The 21,149-nt window shown below is 39.2% G+C and overlaps 2 protein-coding genes across 2 annotated transcripts in view; both read left to right on the forward strand.

Annotated features, from left to right (window-relative positions):
• Positions 1-410: 410 nt before the first annotated feature.
• pxdc1b (PX domain containing 1b) lies at positions 411-12,735 on the forward strand. The gene is made up of 5 exons (XM_085419037.1): positions 411-1,135; positions 9,065-9,156; positions 9,249-9,366; positions 9,462-9,573; positions 10,084-12,735. Exons 1-5 carry the CDS (start codon positions 880-882, stop codon positions 10,205-10,207), a joined length of 702 nt encoding a protein of 233 aa, XP_085275163.1. The 5' UTR covers positions 411-879; the 3' UTR covers positions 10,208-12,735.
• Positions 12,736-13,794: 1,059 nt separating this feature from the next.
• tmx3b (thioredoxin related transmembrane protein 3b) overlaps positions 13,795-21,149 on the forward strand; it is a 35,902-nt gene continuing 28,547 nt past the window's right edge. The window contains exons 1-5 of the mRNA XM_085419036.1: positions 13,795-13,909; positions 14,175-14,232; positions 14,895-14,934; positions 17,928-18,051; positions 18,571-18,616. Of these exons, the coding sequence (XP_085275162.1) occupies positions 13,876-13,909; positions 14,175-14,232; positions 14,895-14,934; positions 17,928-18,051; positions 18,571-18,616 (302 nt within the window). The 5' untranslated portion in view covers positions 13,795-13,875. The remainder of the gene's footprint in view (positions 13,910-14,174; positions 14,233-14,894; positions 14,935-17,927; positions 18,052-18,570; positions 18,617-21,149) is intronic.

The raw sequence follows: 21,149 nt of genomic DNA on the forward strand, positions 1-21,149 counted from the left end.
AGATGCAAAGACCACAAAGACACACAAACAACTGCAAGAAAACACACAAAAAGTTTCTCACTGCCAAGAACTAGGACCTTTAGTCCATTAAAAAGTTGTTTTTGGACTCCTTTCTGGGCATTTTTCTCCCTGTGGTTCATTCCAAACATCTCATTTCAAGATTAGGAGTGCTGATTTTTATGGAAATACACAGCAGCGACCTCACATGCAGGGTCATCAATAACTAGTTGACAGTGTGCAAAAGAAAATGAATGATTGAACCTGTCGATCCCGATTATACACAAGGAGATGGACAGTTTTGTCCTCACAGCCCTTTGCATTCCCTGCATAATAATAGCCTGTTGTCAAGGAGGGAGGAAGGAAGAAAGGAGGGAGAGGGGAGGAAACTGCGCTGAAAGAAAAGCAACTGCTGATCCAAGTGTGAGGTTAAATGCTCTGGAAGCGCAAAGAGGGAGGGAGCAGTGTCTTATTCTGAGAGGTGTGGGTTTAGTGTTGGATCTTTTCTTTCTCTTTTTTTTTTTTTTTTTTTTTTTTTTTTTGTGTCAATAATTGACGAAAAAAACCCACACTTGGATCAATATTACCAAATCAGTTTTTCAGGGGCGTTATCTCTGGCTCTAAAGTCTATTTTTTTTTTTTTCTTTTTTCTAAGTCATGCCACGTTTGAGATTACGCCTGTGATGGGCTGAGCCATCATCCTCCTCTCGCTCACACTCTGCTGCCGCTCAGACTGTGCCGCTCAGACACAGAGGCTGGTCGAAAAGTTACCAAAGTTGCCTTGCCTTTTATTTGTTTATGTATTTGACATTGTCATCGCGAACACCTCATTCTGCTGTTCACCGGGCCCGCCGCAGCATGCTGGACTGACGGCTTGGAGGAATGGCATCGGCTGTGTTTGAAGGGACGTCCCTGGTCAACATGTTCGTCCGGGACTGCTGGGTTAACGGGATCCGGAGACTTATTATCAGTCAGAGCGGAGAGGAAGAGGAGTTTTTCGAGATCAGGACCGAGTGGTCTGACAGGAACATTTTATACTTGCATCGCAGTTACTCTGATCTCGGGCGGCTGTTTAGGAGACTGGTGGAGTCTTTTCCGGAGGACAGACGAGATCTGTCCAAATCCCCACTGATAGAAGGTTGGTGTGACAGCGGATAACATGTGACAGTTACTAATCTACAAGGCAGGAAGCGATGATCGAGCAGTATCAGAAATAACTCATTTCTATTATTATATTCCCGTTCAGGAGCGTAGCTATTGCATTTATACTGTAAGTGTAGGAAGTAAGTTGGCCACCCTGTCCTCTTTAGCACTACGAGTTTCAGATTCCAGAAGAGAAATATTTACTCTGAAGTCCCGAAACAAAGAAAACTAATTTTGGCATTTCAAGCAATTAAACTTGCAGATGGCATTTCTATGTAATTAGTGAAATAATTGAAGCTCAGTTTTCTACTATTTACCAGACTTTTGCAGCATTTTTCAGCAATATGAAGCTACCTCGAACTAAATCAGCACTGACCACTTTTTTTTAACTAATTGAAAAGTTTGTCTTGGAGTTTGCGGTGGACTCCCTAAAGGAAATCCTCCTGCAGATTATATTCCTGTTTACATTTTGCAAGAGCTGGTACAGAAGTTGTTGTCTTTGTGCATTGCAGTCAGATCCAGATCTGCAAATGATCCATTGACACCATAGGGCTGATTAAAGTGCTGGTGATTAACAAAGCAGAATACACGAAAAATATTGAGCTTAATCAGCAAAGGCTTGGTTCTAATTTGAAAGGCTTCAGAGCCTTGGAGGTTAATAATTAACATTGTGCTCTTTAGGATGTCACATCAATAGAAGTCTGTGCTGACAGCATGTTTCTAATCTATGTCAATATTTAGGACCTAAAAGACTGGACACACTATGTGTAAGATTTGTTGCCATGACTCTGTGGGAGCTGGATTCCCTATGGGGATCCTTAAATACCAATGCAGACTTTCAGTGTGGAAATCTGTTCTTTACATCTTACATCACAAGCTTGCTGCTGGAGCAAGTCTTTTCTGGTAGCTTAAAACTTGGATCAAAGGCCACGGCAAAAATATTTCTATTGCTTATGCACATTTTTTATTATGAGGGATAAAAGTACACAGTTTTGCAGAAGATGGGTGCTGAAATATAAACTTGTTGAGATATAAACAGTTAGTCCAGATGGTAGCATTTTAGGTTAACATCAGTTATTTGACACACTATTTTGCCATCGCATGTCTCCAGATTTGGTGATTCTTTTAAAGATATGAAAGTGAAGGTTTTTCCTTCAAAAGCAAGCGGGGTATTCAAGTTAAAGCTTGGCTTTACTGTGTCTGAGCATCCAACCAAAGCATACTGTTTACGTTGTCTTTGACCATGTTGCAATATTTGCCTTTCACAGTCACTTTGAACCACCTGTGTCTGGCTTAATCCAGGGGTCTTTTTAGTGGTTTTCCCGCACTCTTTTCCACTTTCTATTTTTATTTATTTATTTTTAAATGGAAGTGCGGGAGAGCCATCCAGCCACAAACTACTGCAGAAATAACTTGTTTGTTTTGTTTTTTAAATTACTTCACTTAATTTTGAGTAAATATAACTAAAACGTTCGTCCAAAACTGAATGTGAAAGATTTTGTGCTACTGATATCAGGTAATTTAAACAGTAAAATATAAGGCAGTGCTTTGCAGACGGCAGTCTTTTGGTATACTATGTGTGAACCTCCAGCATTCAGGATTTGGATACCCCACAACTGTCACAAATTTGGCAAAACTCCCAGCCTCTCCTGTGTGAGAGAGGACCCCCCCCCCCCCCTCGGCACTTTGCTTTCGTGTCTACTTGCTGAGCTTATACCAGTGTTTTGGAGACATCCCTTTAGCTGGGACTGGAAAGGCTGGCTTCCTGCTCAGGCACTAAAATAGCTGACAGAGTTGTTGACAGCTAGCTGCTTCGCCTCAGCCAGTGCAGTGTGGAATGCATTTTGGGACGAGACATTTTTGATCTCATGACTCACTTTTCACTTCTTTATTCCATCTGTCACTCTCATGCTGATTATAGCTCAATGATAAATGAAGCTGAAGGAGACATCAAGACCATTTTAGTGTTTGAAACTGGTTTGAGCATTTCATTGACGGATTGTGAGCCACAGGGTTAAAAGAAATTGAGGAATTCCTGAATTCCTATCCCTTTTTAATATTTCCTTTGCATGCCATCTAATCGCTGCCCTGATTGAAGATCTTGAGGGGAGGAAAAAAAACAAAACCATAGGTCTGCCCTTTCTCAGTCCATTTTGCCACAATTTCTGGCTCTGGTCATGTTTTCCTGTTTCTGTGCTGCGTCTAGGCAACAAGGAAGGCGTGCAGAGCTTTTCAGACTTGTCATGATGAGAAAGAGGGCGACTGCGGAGGAGTGGACTTCCCATATTTAGTACCGCTGGTCTGCCAGGGCCTCATCACACTTACCTTACATGTGACCCCATGAGCATACAGACAGCGAGCGATTGCTCACATTCCATGTGAGCTAGATATGATCAAGGAATGTAGACGCAGACAGCGTTGAAATCACTCTTACAAACTGTCAGCTTCTGTTGCCTACTCAAGCAGTTTCTCTATTTTAGGCTTTTTTTTTTTTAACAGTAATATATGAATGCTAAACAATATAATACAACCTCAATTTTTACTCTGTAGGCAGCGAAGGTGACACTGACACTGTGGAGAGGCTATTAAATTGGCAGACTACCTATAATGCACTGTATAATAAAAAAAGGAATATGTGCACATCACTTTCATGCAATTTGACATTTAAAATGGGATGTGCATGCATTGTCTGTTCAAAATTTGCATTAGATGAGAGTGAAGAAAATAGGCAATTTGATCATTAATGTGCTCAGAATGGCTACAGACAGGAGAATTCACCTAACCTAGCACTTTTCAAAGGTACACGATCTGCTCTCATGTCATCTGTAAACGTCGCTATTTAACATAGTCGTTTAATCTAATCAAGAAAACTCAATACAAAACAACATTGCTGCATTTATCAATGATCTCGGAGGGGCAGGTGAGCTTTGGACGTGCAACACTATCAACATCAAGCATAACTCAAGAAACGAAATTCCTCGAAATGCCAAAGTCTTCTTTTAACTTCCAGCTTAACGACAGCTGAATCAAGCTGAGCCATTTCAGCTTTTCACAAAGCAGCTTTGTGAAACCAAACAAATGGCAGCATACACGTAGCGGCTGCAAATAGAGATTTTACAGGAAATATAGTGTGCATGTGTAAAGATTAAAATGGCCTGCAGCAACAACTTGGTGCAACTTCTTGCTAATAAAAGTAACATCTTCTTTCTGACCATGCCTGGGGCTTGATGACAGAAGTATTCGGGAATAATGTGTTGACAAACTGTGGCATGTTAGTGGTTGAATGATTAAGTACTGTGCTGCTGACTGCAGCTTATCAGATCCCTGCAGAAGATAACTGTGAAATGTGGCTCTTACAACATAGGATGACTAGATAATGTGCATGAGGAAGACGTGGGGACGGCTGAGTTCCTGTTGTACACATGCTTCTATTTTTTGTAATATTACAGAGCTTCTCGTCACCATGGCATTTTATAATAATCTACCTTTATAATGACTACAATTAGTGCTACTGATTACTGATCACATTTTACCAACTAGCAGCCCCAGGTAAATAAACACAGTCACATGTTCTTCTTAAAAATAGAAGTACAGTAATCAAAAGTGAAAGCTACTAAGAGACAACTAAAAAGAGCCAAAATGGCTGGTTGTGAGGTCACTGTAGGGTAAAGTGAAAATGGTTTCACTGTAGAATAATTTGCTCTATACCACCAATGACAGCGTTGTTTAATTATTTATAGTGCATGGACCACTGTAACCAGAAAGTCCAAGCAGAAAAATCAGTTTACAACCATGTAATTCTAGCCAACACAGAAAATTAGACATCCTGGGTTAAACTCATGAGACACATGTCAGTAATCTAGCGAAGCACTCTAATATTGATGTGTTAGAGTGATTTCCAAAGCTATGGCACAAAATCCGCTCCCGAAAAATCCCCAAACTTTCTTTAATGAATATTTTTTTCTCATCCAAAAGTTTTGCTGTGTGATTTAAAATGAACATTAATCAGTATTTGTCATCTACAATAACATGCTTACACGACATTGGGCCTTATGACTGATTAACACCGTATGAAGCCAACTGATAGCAGCAGTTGCGTGCTGAAATTTGCACTCTCTAATTTTAACACATAATCAAGCTACACACACCAGATTAACAGTGGTTACAACTTGCACAACTGGCAGAAACGCACACACTTCTCTTTGGCACATCACACACGTTTGAGTCTTGGTGTTATACGCAGTCTTCCAGATTATGCAGTGAAAAACGTCCCATCGTTGTCACCCCTACCCACTAGTTCCCACTTTGAAAATATTTATGTGCAAAGACACAGCCAAGATCAGACTGTGAAGAAAAGAACAGCAATTTGTGAGCTTGATCGCTCCAAATCTCTAAGATTAAATGCTTATGATTTATTCCTCATAATTCATTCCTTGATGGACTGCGTGCATGCATGCAATAAAGTGTATTTCTTTTCATTTAATTTATAACATTACTGCACTACATCAGTGGACACAAACTTTGAAATCTGTTATCCTCGGGGACAGATTTCAAACTAACAAGGCAGGGTGTGGTTTGAAGTCTCCGCAGTGACGTTGTCATCCAGGCTTTGTTTCCGTTTAAGATGTTAACTGCTGACTGCTGACTCACACTTGAAACCTCCCGAGGTTTTGAATTAATATGAACAACTGTAACACAACCTAATGAACTTTATGGACACATTTCCAACATTGTGAAGCTTGTCTTGTTTAATCCAAGAGGTTATTTTCTGACTTCAGCTACATATTTTAAACAATTTTTACTTGCTCTCCATAGAGCTGCTTTTATTTACTGACACTACTCCCTGATTTTTCTGGTCGAGTGGACCAATCTGTAACACATTTATCTAATTTTTGCATGTTTACAACACTGAATATTGACACAAACATATCACTAGCTTTAGTAGTAAAACATCTTAAAGTGCATCTAAATTTGTAATATGTCTATTTGTCTGCTTTTAACATTGACATGTTGTCACATTTTCATGAGAAACAGGGAGCACGGGAGTTAGCTGAACCCCTGTTCCCACCCTGTTTCCCGGGGCCAGATCAAATTGTGTGTGTCTAACCTAACTGCATAAGGAGTTTACTTCTGATTGAATCACTTCCAAACTTGCCCCGCCTTTCTACACATCTTAATTAGTTCTGGTTGGATCTTGTCTCTCTTGAACATTTTCTTCTTTTTATTTGACAAAAGTGTAGATAAACTTCATCATTGCTTTTTCCTTGTGCGTTAGTACTTATTTAGGTATCGTCTTGTTTTTATCAAGAACAAAAAAGATCGTTGAAGAAAACTATGAAGAAAATTAGTGAACTAAAATGTGAAGAACACATTTTAACTCTACTTAAAAGGAACACCCCTATGGCCATTCGTACCATACCAATGTAACTAAGTGAGAAACAATTAAATGGCCGATGTGTCTATTTACAACAGAAATTTCTGTTTTAAAGCTTGTGGGGATAGGTTAATTGGAAAATCCAAATTGTCACTAGGTGTGAATGTGCGAATGAATGTGAGTGTGAATGGTTGTCTGTCCCTGTGTGTTGGCCCTGCGACAGACTGGCGACCTGTCCAGGGTGTACCCTGCCTCTCGCCCTATGACAGCTGGGATAGGCTCCAGCACCCCCCGCGACCCTGGGAAAAAAAGGATAAGCAGAAGCGAATGGATGGAAATTTCTGTTTTAGTTTAAAATAACTTTCTGTGAATGAACAAAAACTTTCTGTTTTATAATCACAAGTCAGGCTGGGCAATGCACTACCAGAATTTTTCTGTATTATTGCACATTTATTTCTTACAATTTGAGTCCAAAGATGCTGACAGATTTTGTTTGCATTTCTTTATCGCGAAGAAAAATTGAGACGTAGGATTGAAATTGTACTTCACTTCCTTATATTGAGATATTTCAGAGAATAAATGTGTAATTAAGCTTCTTTACACTAACAGAAACAGGAGTTTCATTACTTAGGATCAAAGTGGGCTGTACGATATAAAATGAGTTTGACATCCTTCGCCTAAAACTCGTATCTGTTCTTGCACCGCGCTCTGGCAAACGGATATCGAAAGGACTTTGCAAGTTAAACGGGAGGAGGGCACAACACAAGCTTCAGATTGGGCACCTAGTCATGATTCAACTGCCACATCACTCTTCACATCCCCCAGGATGTGATGTCATCACTGTGGGTCATTATAAATGGATGAGCCTGTGAGTGTGCATAGAGGTCGTCTTACTCAGTGCTTCCATGTAACCACTGTGTGACTACGTTTCATCTGTCCCAGTCAGTTCAGACAGAGCCACATCCCTGTGGCTGCAGTCTTCATCATTATTCTCCTCACCACATCCCTTTGTCAGCAGGCTGGCTGTAAATGATGCTCTGCTGACTTGCTCACTCATATCGGCGGTAGCCTTCTATTACCAAATGTGCTGATTTTACGCTCCCACTGCCTCTTAAATTGCATTCTTAGTTTTATGCAGGATTAGCGTGCTATCACAGACATTGTTCTACAGCCACTCCACCACCTATTATTACTTTCCTCTGTTATTACTGCTGTTATACAAATGCCAGCAATTGCAGTGGCAGTTTTACAGTGTTAGTGTGCACCCTGCTCTTGCTCTAAGGACAATGGTATGTGGTCTGTTTTTCTCTCCTCCTACGAGAGGTAAATATCATGGGGCATTGTGAGGAAAAAGGTTACCGAAATAAAAAGGACTCTTGCATTTGAGCCAGTCTTTTTCAAGAGTTGGGATGAATTAAAATCTGTCTGGCTTTTGTGTTTTGACCTACAGAAAGCTAACACAGTGATGGCTGTAAAGGTCGTAGAGCTTGCCCTCTTTCATTTTCTAGGTGCAGAAATAGTTACACTTGGCCTTTTCATGGAGGGAAAGTTTCTTTGTACATCCGTCTCTATGTACAAATGATAAGGGCTCACCAAAAACATCTATACTAAAGGCACCGCTGCGTCAAATTTCACTGTGTCTTAGAGTTGTTGCGATACACTTTTTAAAACATTAAAAAGACTGACAGGTGAAGTGAGTAACATTGAATAGGTCGTCATAATGCAATGCTTTTAAGGAAAATGTTTGACCCCAAAGGAAGCTCAAAGGCTAAAAGCAAGACTATTTATCATCCAGGGCTCTTGAACTGTCATGGTTCTGCGTCATTTTTGACCCAGTATTTTCAGTTTCTTGTATTTTGGTGTTTTTTCTGTATTATGGTTTGTTTTCTGATTCTTTAGTTGTCCTGTTTTGAATATTATAATCCTAAGTTTCAGTGTTATTCTGGTTAAGGGTTTGTTCTTAGGTTTAGTTCAGTGTCTAGTCTGTGCCTGTCATGTTTCCTGTTTTACTTTGAAGGTCCGTGTCTCATGTTAGTGTGTCCTGTGTAATTTTCTCCTGTGTTGTCATTATGTTTCATTCGAGTCAGCTGTGTCCTCATGTGTCTCCACTTCTCCTGATCACCTCATGTGTGTATTTAAGTCTTCAGTCTTCCTGTGTTCAGCGTCGTGTTGTCTGTGTTTCTTACCCCATGTCTGATCATAGTTTATTGTCGCAGTTTAAGTTGTAGTTCTAGGTCTTATTTGACTCGGTATTTTCTCAGTTAACTCTGTATGTTATCACCTGCAACTAGCAAAATAAAGGTTATTTTTGGGCTTTAAAGTTTCATCCCCTCGCCTCTGTCTGCTCCTGGGTCCTCAACGCTAACCCACACATGGTCTGCCTCGGCGGCCTGTGACATGAACGGATGTAAAACACTTCATGGAGATCCAGTGGATGGTTTTAAATCGAAGGAATCAAGTTAATAGAGCTTTATTTCACTGACAGGAATTCAAATCAGCAGCCAAATCCAGCGTACCGCAATCATTTAGAGTTCTTTTTGTTTCTTTCAGGGCTGGTGAAAATCAAAGAAGCGACCGACATCGAGGAGAAGTTAAACGAAGTGGAAAGGCTACTGAAGAATGCAATCAACATGCCATGCAAGGTTGGTATTTCATCTGATGGCATGTCATATAGACTTATAAAAGCTTCTTACATGAGCACATCAGCTCTGTACTCAAAAACCTCTTTCTTTAGTATTCCAGATCAGAGGTGATGCTGACTTTCTTTGAGCGGTCGCCCCTGGATCAGGTGCTAAGGAACGACAAAGTCCACAGAATCCAGCCATGCTTTGACAGTCCAATCAAGATATCAGGTTCATATACTTATTTAATGTGAATATAACTACATTTCAGTTATTTTTCATGATTTCTTTAAGGATGATGTAATATTCCTCTCTGCATTTTCCAGAAATCATGCGGTCCAATGGATTTTGTCTGGCCAACACAGAAACCATCGTGTTCGATCACAGTATCCCCGAAGAAAAAGAGAGACCTTCATCGACCGACTCTGTAGAACATACGTGAGTATAAGGATCGCTCAGTCATTAATTATATCTGCCTTAGCTTTCTTGCTCAGTAACATATGCAATGTTTAAAATCACATTAAGGGCCAGAGTGAGTTTAACACAGTTGTAGGTTTGAAGGCCACTTCAGAGTAAGAAACTACCTACTTGCCTTCTCACAAATGTGAGGATTTCCATGCTTGCCTTTGAGTGTATACAATAAATGCTTTGGTGAGTAAAGAGGTCCTAGAATGTGAACCTACCCCAGGACCCTCCACCCGCTTCACATAGCACAGGAAGTGTGTCTGTGCAGCTCTTCCTTCCCTGGGTGTGTGTAGAAAGCAAAAGAGGAACACATTCCTCTCGGTACTTCACAGAAACACAAACAATGTAAATCACCCATAAATGGCAGCACAGTTCTAAGGTTTTGTCAGTGTTTTGATGTTGACACTTACATCACACCTTTGATTCCTGGGGTAAACTACACAGGCCTGGGTTAACCCAGTATGTCTTTCATTTTATTGCCAGGTATGAAGATGGAACAGAGTTTTTGCCATTGGAAACAGATGTGTGTGATGAAGAAACAGAAGCATATGTCACCAACCTCTCCTACTACCATCTGGTCCCATTTGAAACAGACATCCTGGAATGAGCATTGATCTACCAGATGCTTGTCGATGATGGCTTGTCACGCTGTAATATGTAGTCCTCAGTGGAACTCAACTATGCAATGCTGCACACCACGTAGCTGCTGCTTATTCCAGCGACTTTAAGAACTTTTTAAATAAGCATTGGTCATTTTGGAGTTGGCTGGGTGTACAGTTTGCACAGTAGTATTAGAGGAGCGCTACAGCAGCACGCCTTTGTTTTCATCCACTTTATGTGACATCACCGATGTGCCTCATCCAGAGCCTTACTTTTTTTCCCACTTCAAAAGGCTTTCAGATGATGTACCTGAGGCAGCCACACAGTATAGATCCTCAGTGACACTTTTAACGTGCTGTTTGGCAACTTAAAAGAACTAAAATCTGTAGGTTGGGGTGTGATTGTAGTGGCGACTACGCAACAGTGGAAATTAAGAAGCAAAAGTAATTTATGGAAACATTCATGATTTTCTCTCATGGACCTAAGAGATGGATCTTTAAGGTTTATCATGTTCTCTGATTCCTGAAGTGATGCCACTTAGGAAAAAAGACAAAAACAAAAAACAGTTAAGGAGATTTTTATAGGATTTTTTTGTTGTTGTTGTGTGGTGCAGTTTCCACCTGCATTAAGTTTTTTGTAAAAGCTTAAAACTCACAGGAAAACTCTGATTTTGTTGCTGTGTCATGCAGCAGGATCTTTGGTATGACAGTACACTGAAAGCTGAATGAAACTAGAAAACATGGGCTCTGATGATAGACACTTGTGGAATTTAGCTAGTCTTGGAGATGTTACCTGTGACAAATTGTTGCAATTGCTAAATTAAAGGCACTGAAGTGTGCGCAGTGCTTTTTGAGTCCTATTTGACCAGTCAAAGCAAACACCAGTCCACAAACTGGGGGGCAAGGTTTTCAATTTTGCATCTGTCCCAGGACTGAACCACAGAGGTTTTGATTATGATGGTGAATTGAGCAAGAATTATGTTATCTTATCCTCCAGCAGCATAAACATCAGCAGGAGATTCCTTTTCATGCTTCAGTTGGGCCTTGGACTGCTGTCAGTTAAAATAATATAAAGAAAATACAAAGTTTGGTTGTTATGTTGTTGCTTTGTGTTCAGATAAATGCTGCCGAGTTTGATGTTGATGAGACATTTTTTGTATTAGTTTTGTCTGAATTATGAATTGTGATGTTAGACATGTAGCTTCATAAAAATACTCATTTTTTTTGCCCATAAAGGAATAATTTGGTGTCAAGAGTGAGTGTAGCCTGTGGAAAACAGAATCATGTCTCTGCTGTTGTTGTTTTCTGATGAGTGATAAAATGGGGCAAAGAAAGCTTTGTTTAAAGGCTCCATTGAGGTCACTTTTGTAAGATGACATGAGTGGGTTCAGTCAGACAGCTGAGTGTGGGAGTCTACAGAACAAGTCCTCTCTTTATGTAAAGAAGACAAACAACTTTGCTGTACTACAAGTTTCTATAGGAAAAGTTGTGAAGCAAGGCAAACAATTGGTTAAAATTCACGCCTTTGTATGTTTGTACTATAAGGAGGGCACTTTTACTTCTGAAACTGAGAACTCAGTGGTGCATTGCAGAGGCTTTGAATGTGACCCAAATGCTAAAAATGTATATTTGTGTTGTGTTAGCTGTCTTTGCTTCAGCGGTTTTGTCACTGCAGGAGTCACCGTGGCCTTACAATGTAACTTAACAGCTTGTGTCCAGGTTCCTGCCCTTCCAAATACAAAGGCATTCAGCCCTCCACAAACTTGGCACATGAGCCGTCAGCATGGCGATCCTCCACATGAATCTGTTTAGTAACACAGTCATGATCACTATTCACCCCGTGAGAAAGTACAGCTCTTTCACAGGATACAAAAGTATTTCATGCTTTCTCTTCTTGTTTTTTGAACAAGAATGACGTGCTGATTTTGTATATAAGCATTTCTGTCAAGGTGCGAAAAAAAACTGGAATTTCCCACTAAAATTTCTGGACCAAGATTTTGTTCTACATGAAATTGTCTGATATTGATGAACGAGCATAGGCGTTCATATTTAATAATGAAAACTCCAGCAAGACCTCTGCCTTCTTTACGACTCTTTTGCAAGCTTATGGCATTCAGTTTATTTTGAATATGAAGTTCTGAAATGGTACTCAACGCATTCAATGCAATGAGGAAAAACACAACGCTGGTACTCCAGTGCCAGTGAAACTCTGAAACAAAGCTACATGCCTGGTGTGCCAGCCAGAGGTTTGAAGAGAGACAAGTGAAGACAATAGGAAAATAAAGTTACACAAAATATTCTTATTTATTTTGTAAATTTCAGCCACATTCTGTGAAGCCAACCATTCTATGCCTTGTAATGTATTGTATATTTACTTGTGTGCGTCATACGTGAGATGAACCTTTGGTTTGTAAATATGAATCTTAATTATAAACTTCTAAGATGAAGTTTATGTGCAAACATGTTTGATAACCTTAAAGATATTCAGTATTGGTTACAAATTATTATTCAAAAAACCTTCTCAAAACAAATAAACGTTTTCAGTAAAACAAATGGTCCTGTGATGTCTTTTGTGCACAAAGTGATTGGACCTTAGGGTCATAGAACGGCAGATGTAGACTGTGGGTAACTTGAGAAGCAAGGTGGCTACAATCATTAGTGTTGGATATGAGATTCAGAGGCATTCAGTGATAAGTGCACAATACTCATCCACAAACTCAAAGAAGTGGAGAATATTTGGTTGGGAAATCATGATTTGTAAATATGAATATCAGAAGCAAATATTCCAAGTTGCTGGAGCCTTATTGGAAGCAGTGCACAAATTTGGACGGCAATCACTGGCAAATTCTCTTATTCTGGTAGTATTTTAATGTTTATGTATTTAAGATGCTACTAAAAAGAAAGTGAAGACAGAGATGTATGGTAATATTGATGATATTTATTGTATATGATCACTTTATTCTATGGAAGTACACAGGCATTGAGGTGCTTGGCCCGCTGCCCGTTATCTTAGAGCGACACCTGATGGTGGGTACAGGTAGTCATCATCAGTGTCGCTTCTTCAAAATTCAGTACAGTTAAAAGGTTGCTGATTTAAAAAAAGGGGGAAAACTGTAAAATAAGAAACAGCAACAAGATGAAGTAAGTAAATAATTACAGCAACCAGGCCCCCCGTAACAAACAAACAGAAAGATCAACATCAATACCTTGTGTTGTTTTCATTAGATAATCTTTGTTATTCTATTTAACTGTGGAAAAAATGTTCTATCAACGGAATGTAAAAATAAAAAACTAAATTGAACATAACACAATAAATATTCATTAATTATTTGTTATTAACCACCTGTTTATTAGGACGACCTGCATCACAAACCTTGACTTGCAGTTTCATCAGTATAAATACTTATATTTTTGCATTTGTGTACGTTCATAAAGTGGAAAAAATAGACCGTAAACATGGCGTAAACGTCGATGAAAATCTTCTGTAAAAAATGTAGTAAGTGGTACAGATCAAAAGTGATTTAAATACTATTAAAACAAAATTAAATTACAAAAAAAAGCTAAAGGAGGAACCGTTTTGTTTGGTAACCCCTTCAGGAGGCTGCGCAACCCGGCGCATGCGCGGAGGGAGGTCGATTTAGCGGTTGTTTCCTGCTTGCTGTTTCCACTCGAAGCAATGGCAGAAGTAAAAGCTTCCCTGGCTTGTGGAGGTATGTTCAGCTTTTGTATTTCCTGTATGAATAACAGTGGACCACACACGCTATCCCAGCATCAGTTTAAAGGCCCCTAGCAGCTGCCGTTGGTGAAAATGCGGCTCAAACTGAAGCACAGTTAGCCGGAGGGGCGACAGCTTTAGCTGGTGATGCTTCAGTCATGAGGTTTAATGCTGGGGAGGAAAAGAAACCTTAAAGCTGTAAAGCTTCACATTGAGATAAACACCTTGTCTGATTTCAGTGTTTTCTTTTACCGTCACAGTTATAGCGGCTTTCCTGAGTTCAGCGGTGCTTGCATTTGTTGAAGACCTAGATGACACGTAAGTGATGCACTACTATGTGCTTTTCCCCCTTCACTGATTCACCAATTCAGCTTCCTGCTACGGCAACTTCCGAGTTTAGAAATCATGCTCCGTGTGGATGCAAAGTGGCTCACTGCTCCTACTTCCTGTACTTTAGCAATGCTCTAAACCCTGTATGGTAAAAAGTGCCCACATTGCAGTGGTTGCATTAGCAGAAAAAAAATACATGGTGGTGATGCTGATTTCCTCTCTTTCTAGTTGCACAGTGCTTTATTTTTTTTAATTGGATGCCTGTGGTGAAAAGTCTCTGTAGATTATCTCTCTTGTGTGTAATAAGCCTGTCTTTGTATTGGAACATTTTTCATGATTTTGCCAATGACAATTTAAACATTAGCTCATCAATGGGCAGAGAGTAGTCTGCACGCCACAGGCTTTAATTGATTTTTTTCAGGCCCCCAGATGTCAGCAGTTTAAATGTGAGAATATGATTCTTACGTTAAATATGAGTTTGGATTGCTGTGGGGAGATTTACCCATATGGTATACTCACAGTCTTTTGTGGTATTTCATTTGATTTTATTATTCATTAATTTTAATGTGATTTATTTGATTGTCAGAACTTGTCATTTCTGTCTAGTCTCAGCTGAATGGTTACAACTATGTTTTTTCTCTATTCCATAGATTTAAAGACACCAGAGTGAATGACGTCTGGCTGGTTGATGTGAGTTTGACATTATGGACCCACACAAACACACACTCTAATCTGGGTCCATTGAGCTATGGTTTACTTCATATCCAGCACGCCACTGTCTGAATCATCCCTTGCGGAAGCAATGGGAGTCTGGGTGGGATGTCATAAGGGAGGGGGTCGTGCAAACAGTCCCCTGTGATTAGTGAATGAGAAGTCATGCATGCACGGCAAAGCCGGGGGGCTCTGAGAGCTTTAAAGCAGGGTTTGTGTCGACACCCAAAGTAGCAAAAGTTGCTTTTGCTGCGCGTTATGGGCTCCATGGTGAATTGTGACATTAGTTTTATTTTTGTGTTGTTTTCTTATACTGATGAAATTATTATATGTTGTGTAATTTGTGGAAACTAAGCTCCTAAAAAGAAATTCAAACAAACCAGACAATCACTGGAGCAAAAGGCTTTTACGTAAAATTAGTCAACAAGTTCTGCTTAACACTGAATCTTTGTCTTTTATTGCCATAATAACTGTTTTGTAATCCTTTTGGCTTTCAGTGGAGAAAGACCACTGTAACTGTTACCCATGGTCACATGTTAGGTTAGCCATTAAATCAACAATAAAGCACCAATGTGTAAAATTAGTACAGGAAAAATATGGTGTAACCGAAAAAGCCATAAAAATAACTTGCACAAGAGAGCAGATACAAACCAGTGTTTTAAGTATACAAAGAATCGTAACCAGTTACATAAGACATGTAATAGTCACACATATAATATAATAGACTTGTAATAACATTTCAATAAAAATGATGATTAAAAAACAGACAAAAACCAAACACTAAACGAGACCAGATAAAACAAACCTTTAATACACTACTTTTTGTTATTCATAAATTCAGACATACTTAACGTCCACTGATAAAGACAAACACGGTGTGTCATACCGGCTTCATAACTGCCTAACTTGTAAAATGCAATGGTACCTTAAATGGCCCTCTGGTTAAAGTGATGATTAAGAGCATGGGGAATCATACTTTCTCATGCTACTATCTCACCTCTGTGTGAAGATCTTTTTGTGGTGGTGGAATAAGACGTGACGTGCAACCTTTAGCGGGTTGTTTTGTTCTAATGAGCATGTCGTCATTTTGTGCATGCCTGTCTGTTAAACCCTACGTTTAGTGCTGCCGGCGTGCTCTGGAATGATGGTCTGGCACTTTTTCCTCCAAGGGAGGAAATGGAACACAGTCTGACTTAAAGTCAGTCATTGCTGAAGTGTATTTCATGCAAAAGATGCAAAAAGGCAAATTAAATGGTCAAAAGCTAACATGACCTAACACTGACAACATAGATGTCACAGTTTTCTCCTTCATTCACATGAACTCTGTTTCATCTTACAGTACCTGTCTTTTAGTTATCCTAAATGGCCTTTTATTCTTTTTGTTTGGTAAGCATAGTGTGCCATGTTAGTATTTTATTTTCTCTTGTCCTGTGAAACTTACTTCATTACGTTATGTCTGTGTAGGTTCTCAGTTGTCCAGGTCATGGTAGCTTCAGGAGCTTGACAAAAGAAGTCCAGTGGCCTTCTTTTCAAGCTCTTAAGACTTCATTACATTGTTCACATAAACTCAACCTTTCCTCAATCAGTTAAATTAAAAGTCCTGTACCTTTGCATATATTTTACCTTGACATATTTCTATAAATGTGCTGAAAATGTTAGAACAGCTTTTATTTTGAAGACATATGGGTACATAAGGATTATCTGTGGATATTTCATTAACCCTTGATGTATTATAAATCTTACCAGCAAACAGACAGATATTAAAAAAGAGAGAGTTTAACATTTAATTATAGTCTCCCTTAGAGGTAGCTAATGTGTCGTCATGGCAAAAAGAAAGTTAGACCTTTTGCCAATTCTACATTTTTTATATTGGGACATAATAGAAGTAATGCTCTCCTTACCAAGTCTTAAAATTTGGTAAATATAACCTTAGATGGACAGCAGCACGTGACATATCACACAGTGTCATTATCAGTAAATCATGAAAATGCAGAAGCAGTTTGTGGAAAAATTAAGTACACCCCAGTGTCTACTGATTTACTAGCTTGTAGAACGACTAGCCATACTTCAGCCTGTTAACTAATGTTAAGATCTAAGATGCTAACTGAGGCCTGTAGAGTCTGAGATGCTCTGGGGGTGAACTTGCCGCGATGTCCACTTCTGGCAAGATTAACAATTGTCTTGAATTTTCCATGTTCTCACTGTAGAATGATGCACTTTTAATTATTTGGAAATGGTCATATAGCCTCTCCAACACAGATGGACAGCAGCTTTTCCTTCTCTAAGAACAGTTAGACACTGCATTGCAGATGTCGTTCCTTCCTGGCAAACAAGTGTCAGTGCTCCAGACAGGAAAAACGTCTGTTTCTATGGCAGTGCTCACATTTGCTAATGACCAGTGCATTTGATTAGTAAAAGCAGGGTGTGCCTTATTTTTACCACAACTCTGCCTTTGTTTTGCCCCGGTACTAAAGACACTGCATCTGTACTGTTAATGTGACATCATGAAGTTCAGACTTCTGCAATGTAGAAAATATGAAAATATACTAGCGTCCCAAACCCTGATAAATGGGAGGGATGGATCAGGAAGGACTGCCGACATAAAATCTGTGTCAAATCAAATATGCGGATCCATCCTCTGTGGTGAACCGTTGGGAAATAAAGGACCAGCTGAAAGCACCTTCTCTTTTCTCTGTTCTTTGAAAACGGGATGACATGAGTACAGTTCTTGAACCACTATTTCAAGCTTAGCTTAAAATTAAACAACTGCAATTGTTCTTCCTTTTTTATCTGCTGTTAATTACCAATAATGCTTTAACTCAGCTGTGTTTGTCCTTTCAACAATGGGGTGAATCTTGACAGCGCAATATTAAGGTCGCTATTAATATAGTTTATGATTATATGAAAGACTTCACAGTAGGTTGTACATGATCTAAAGAATGCTTTTTTTAAATTCTTGTGGTCTCTTTCAGTTCTATGCTCCGTGGTGCGGCTATTGTAAAAAACTAGAGCCAATATGGCATGAGGTAGGAGCTGAGCTGAAGAGCTCAGGGTCGCCGGTTCGTGTGGGAAAGATGGATGCTACGGCTTACTCTGGTGAGTAAATCATGTAGCAGTTTAATGTCTTCCCCTGGAGCTTGCGTGCCCCCAGGTGATTACTTTATGTGCTAGAGACAACATTTCTCTGTAATGGACCATGTTGTTCAACATCATGATGCTTTCAATATAAACATTAGAGTATTAATGCCAGTTACTGTGACATTTGTGTGACGTGTAGGGATGTTGGTACAGCAATATTACAAGTGTGTTAGAGTAAAAATTATACCTCTACAAATGCAACAGTTCTGTGTCTTATTAAGCAGCTGCTAACTGCAAGATTAATCTATGGACACGTATTCTCCAGCCACAGGAAAGCATCTTTCTTTTGAATCTGTAATGCTTCAGAGAGATATACTTAATTTTTGCAGTGAGATTAAATTAGGAGAGCATTTGAATCCTTTAAGACGATTACAAGAGGGTATTAAAATCTTTCAAAGAGAGAGACGTCTTTCAAGATGTGGAGATTAAGCCTTTCAAAAAAAGCAAGTATGATTTGTATTGTTTTCTGTGTTGCAGGAATGGCATCAGAGTTTGGTGTTCGTGGTTACCCCACAATAAAACTGTAAGTACCACTCTTTAGTTTGGTATAGATGCAAGATGAAGTTAAATGATTTGAATATATCCCACACTCATTATAGACTTTATGGGAAGTAATACCAAGCAGTTTTTTAAAAACAAGTTATTATACTTGAGCACTTAGAAAAAGTAATATGCTATTAAAAGGTTAATTAAATTTGAACACAATATTTAATTATTCCATTAAAGTTGTTTTGCAGGTAACTGTCTTTGTGAAGCTTCAGTAATTTTCCTTTCACTATTTAATCAGAGGAGCGTTTTTTTTCACCAACATGTAGTAATTTTGGACTGTAATTTGTTATGTGGCTGTTGCATTATTTATATTTTATACTCTAGCTATTGCTTCAGCCACCCCACCCCCACTGTAACCTCCTGTATCTAACTGTACCTGCGTGTATTTTGTGTCATTATAAAGATGCTTTTTCCCTTGTTGCCTTGCCTTTGGAGATGCCCTTAGATAAATTATTCAAGAGGGAATAAGGTGTTGTTGCTTTCTCCTTAAGGCATAACCAAGTAACAAAGTCAGTTCACACATTTTGAAAAAAAATTATATTAGTTTGGCACTTCAGAGTGCTGTTAATTACACATTTCTTGTGGGATGATTGTGCAAAACTCCCTTTAATCATTGGAATTAGCAATAGCTTCTTGATTTCACTCGTATGCCTTTCTTACAGTATATCTGAGTGTACCTGTGAAACTACAAATGCAGTTGTCCAAATGTTTTAGCGCATACTTTCCATTTAATTTATTTCAAATCATTTCTTAAAATTCAAGTGCCATTTTTTTTATTATAAAATGAATGAATTTAGGTAGACACCAGCTGCTTAACGGCAGGGCTCATGTTGACATGAGATAAATGATCTTGCAACTTAGCAGAGTTCCCTCCATTTATATGAAGCTGAATCATTTATCAGCACACTAACATAATGGGCTCCCCATTTAGTTTCATCAAGCTCATTTGGGAAAGTGCCACAAGATCACTGCAGGGTTCATAACATTAAACCAAGCAAGTGATGAAACATCCATCGAAGAACACGAGATACCTCCCTTGGTGACAGAAGGAGACTTGATTTAGAGTTCTGTTTCCCCCTGAGTTCATTAAGCGCCGTGGGCTGATGCAACCTTAGCAATCCTTAATGCATTTTGCTTGTTGTAAGAGCTCGACTCGAGCAGTTTTCTCGGCTGGAACTCAATTAGGTAAAGTCATTTGTCTTTTTTTTTTCCCCTATTGGAGGTGTAATGATTTAGATTAAGTTGACCTTTGCGGTGAACAGGGTTTTCCTGGTAGGTGCTGTTTCACCAGAACATGCTGTTTGTATGACAGGTTGTTGTTTTTAAGTTCAGATGTTGGTCACAGACTTTTAAGTGAGATAATTTGCTTTTTATTGTTAAAGGCATTCATTTCATATGTAAAGGTATGATGTTAATATAAAACATGGGCAGAGTTTCAAAATTATGATGGAAACGTCTGTAAAAGAAAGGCTTAATCTGGCATTAAATTCTAGGTTTTCAATTTGTTTTCTTTTCACATCATATACCACATATCTTATATTCAATGTATAACATATGAGACACCTATAACATGAAAGGGAACAGGTGGATTTATAAAACTGCTTATTGCGATGGTTTCTCAAAAATTGCTAACTCCTGTTAACTTACAATAGCTGTCTCCATAGTTTACAAAATTAGATATAAAAAACAAAAACATCCAGTGATGGGCTGTTCTTGTCAATGACAGAGGTCAGAGGAGAACTGCTTGATTGGTTAAGGCCCTCCCCCCAAAAAAGAAAAGTGACTGCAACTATTTTGAGCATGATTGCTTTGCAGATCAGTATCTCAGTATGCGTAACACGCTGAAACTTGATTGGCCAGACCAAACCAGGCTTCACTCCCTGTGACTCACCAAAACTGAAGTGTGGAAAAGCATGTCTTGGTACGATGACTTTAGATTTCTGCTGTAATGCGCAGATGGTAGGGTCACGATTTGGCATCCAGCTGCCTTGTGTCAACGCTTCAGGCTGGGTTAGTGGTAAAATTGCGTGGGGAATGCTTTTCCCTGGCGCATATTAAGGCCCTTAATACCAACTGAACATCATTCGAATGCCATTGCCGAGCCGAGTATTGTTGCTGACCGTGTGCATCTCTTGATAGCCACTGCCAGCAGGGTAAGGCGCCATTTCACAAAGCACACATGATCTGAAGCCGGTTCCATCGACATGCCAGCGGGTTTTGTATGTTCCATTCGCCTCGGCTCTCGACCAAAACCCCCTTTGGGATGAGGTTGAAAGGGAGAGCCGTACAGCCAGCAATTCTGTAGCATCGTGTACTGGTTTTATATGAACATGGTAAACAATCTGTAAGGAATGTTTCCAATATTATACTGAATCTATGCCACCAATTAATTTAGGATTTTTTAAGTGGGCAAAGGTGGGTCCAACACTACATTAGAAAAGCATACAAAAAATTGGCACCTGCTATATAAAATGAGGAAGAACCAGTAGAAGGAAAAAAATATTTGT

This window comes from Rhamphochromis longiceps, linkage group LG9, assembly GCF_057381845.1.
Source record: "Rhamphochromis longiceps isolate RC_006_pf linkage group LG9, R_longiceps_female_GT1.1, whole genome shotgun sequence".
Taxonomy (NCBI): Eukaryota; Metazoa; Chordata; class Actinopteri; order Cichliformes; family Cichlidae; genus Rhamphochromis; species Rhamphochromis longiceps.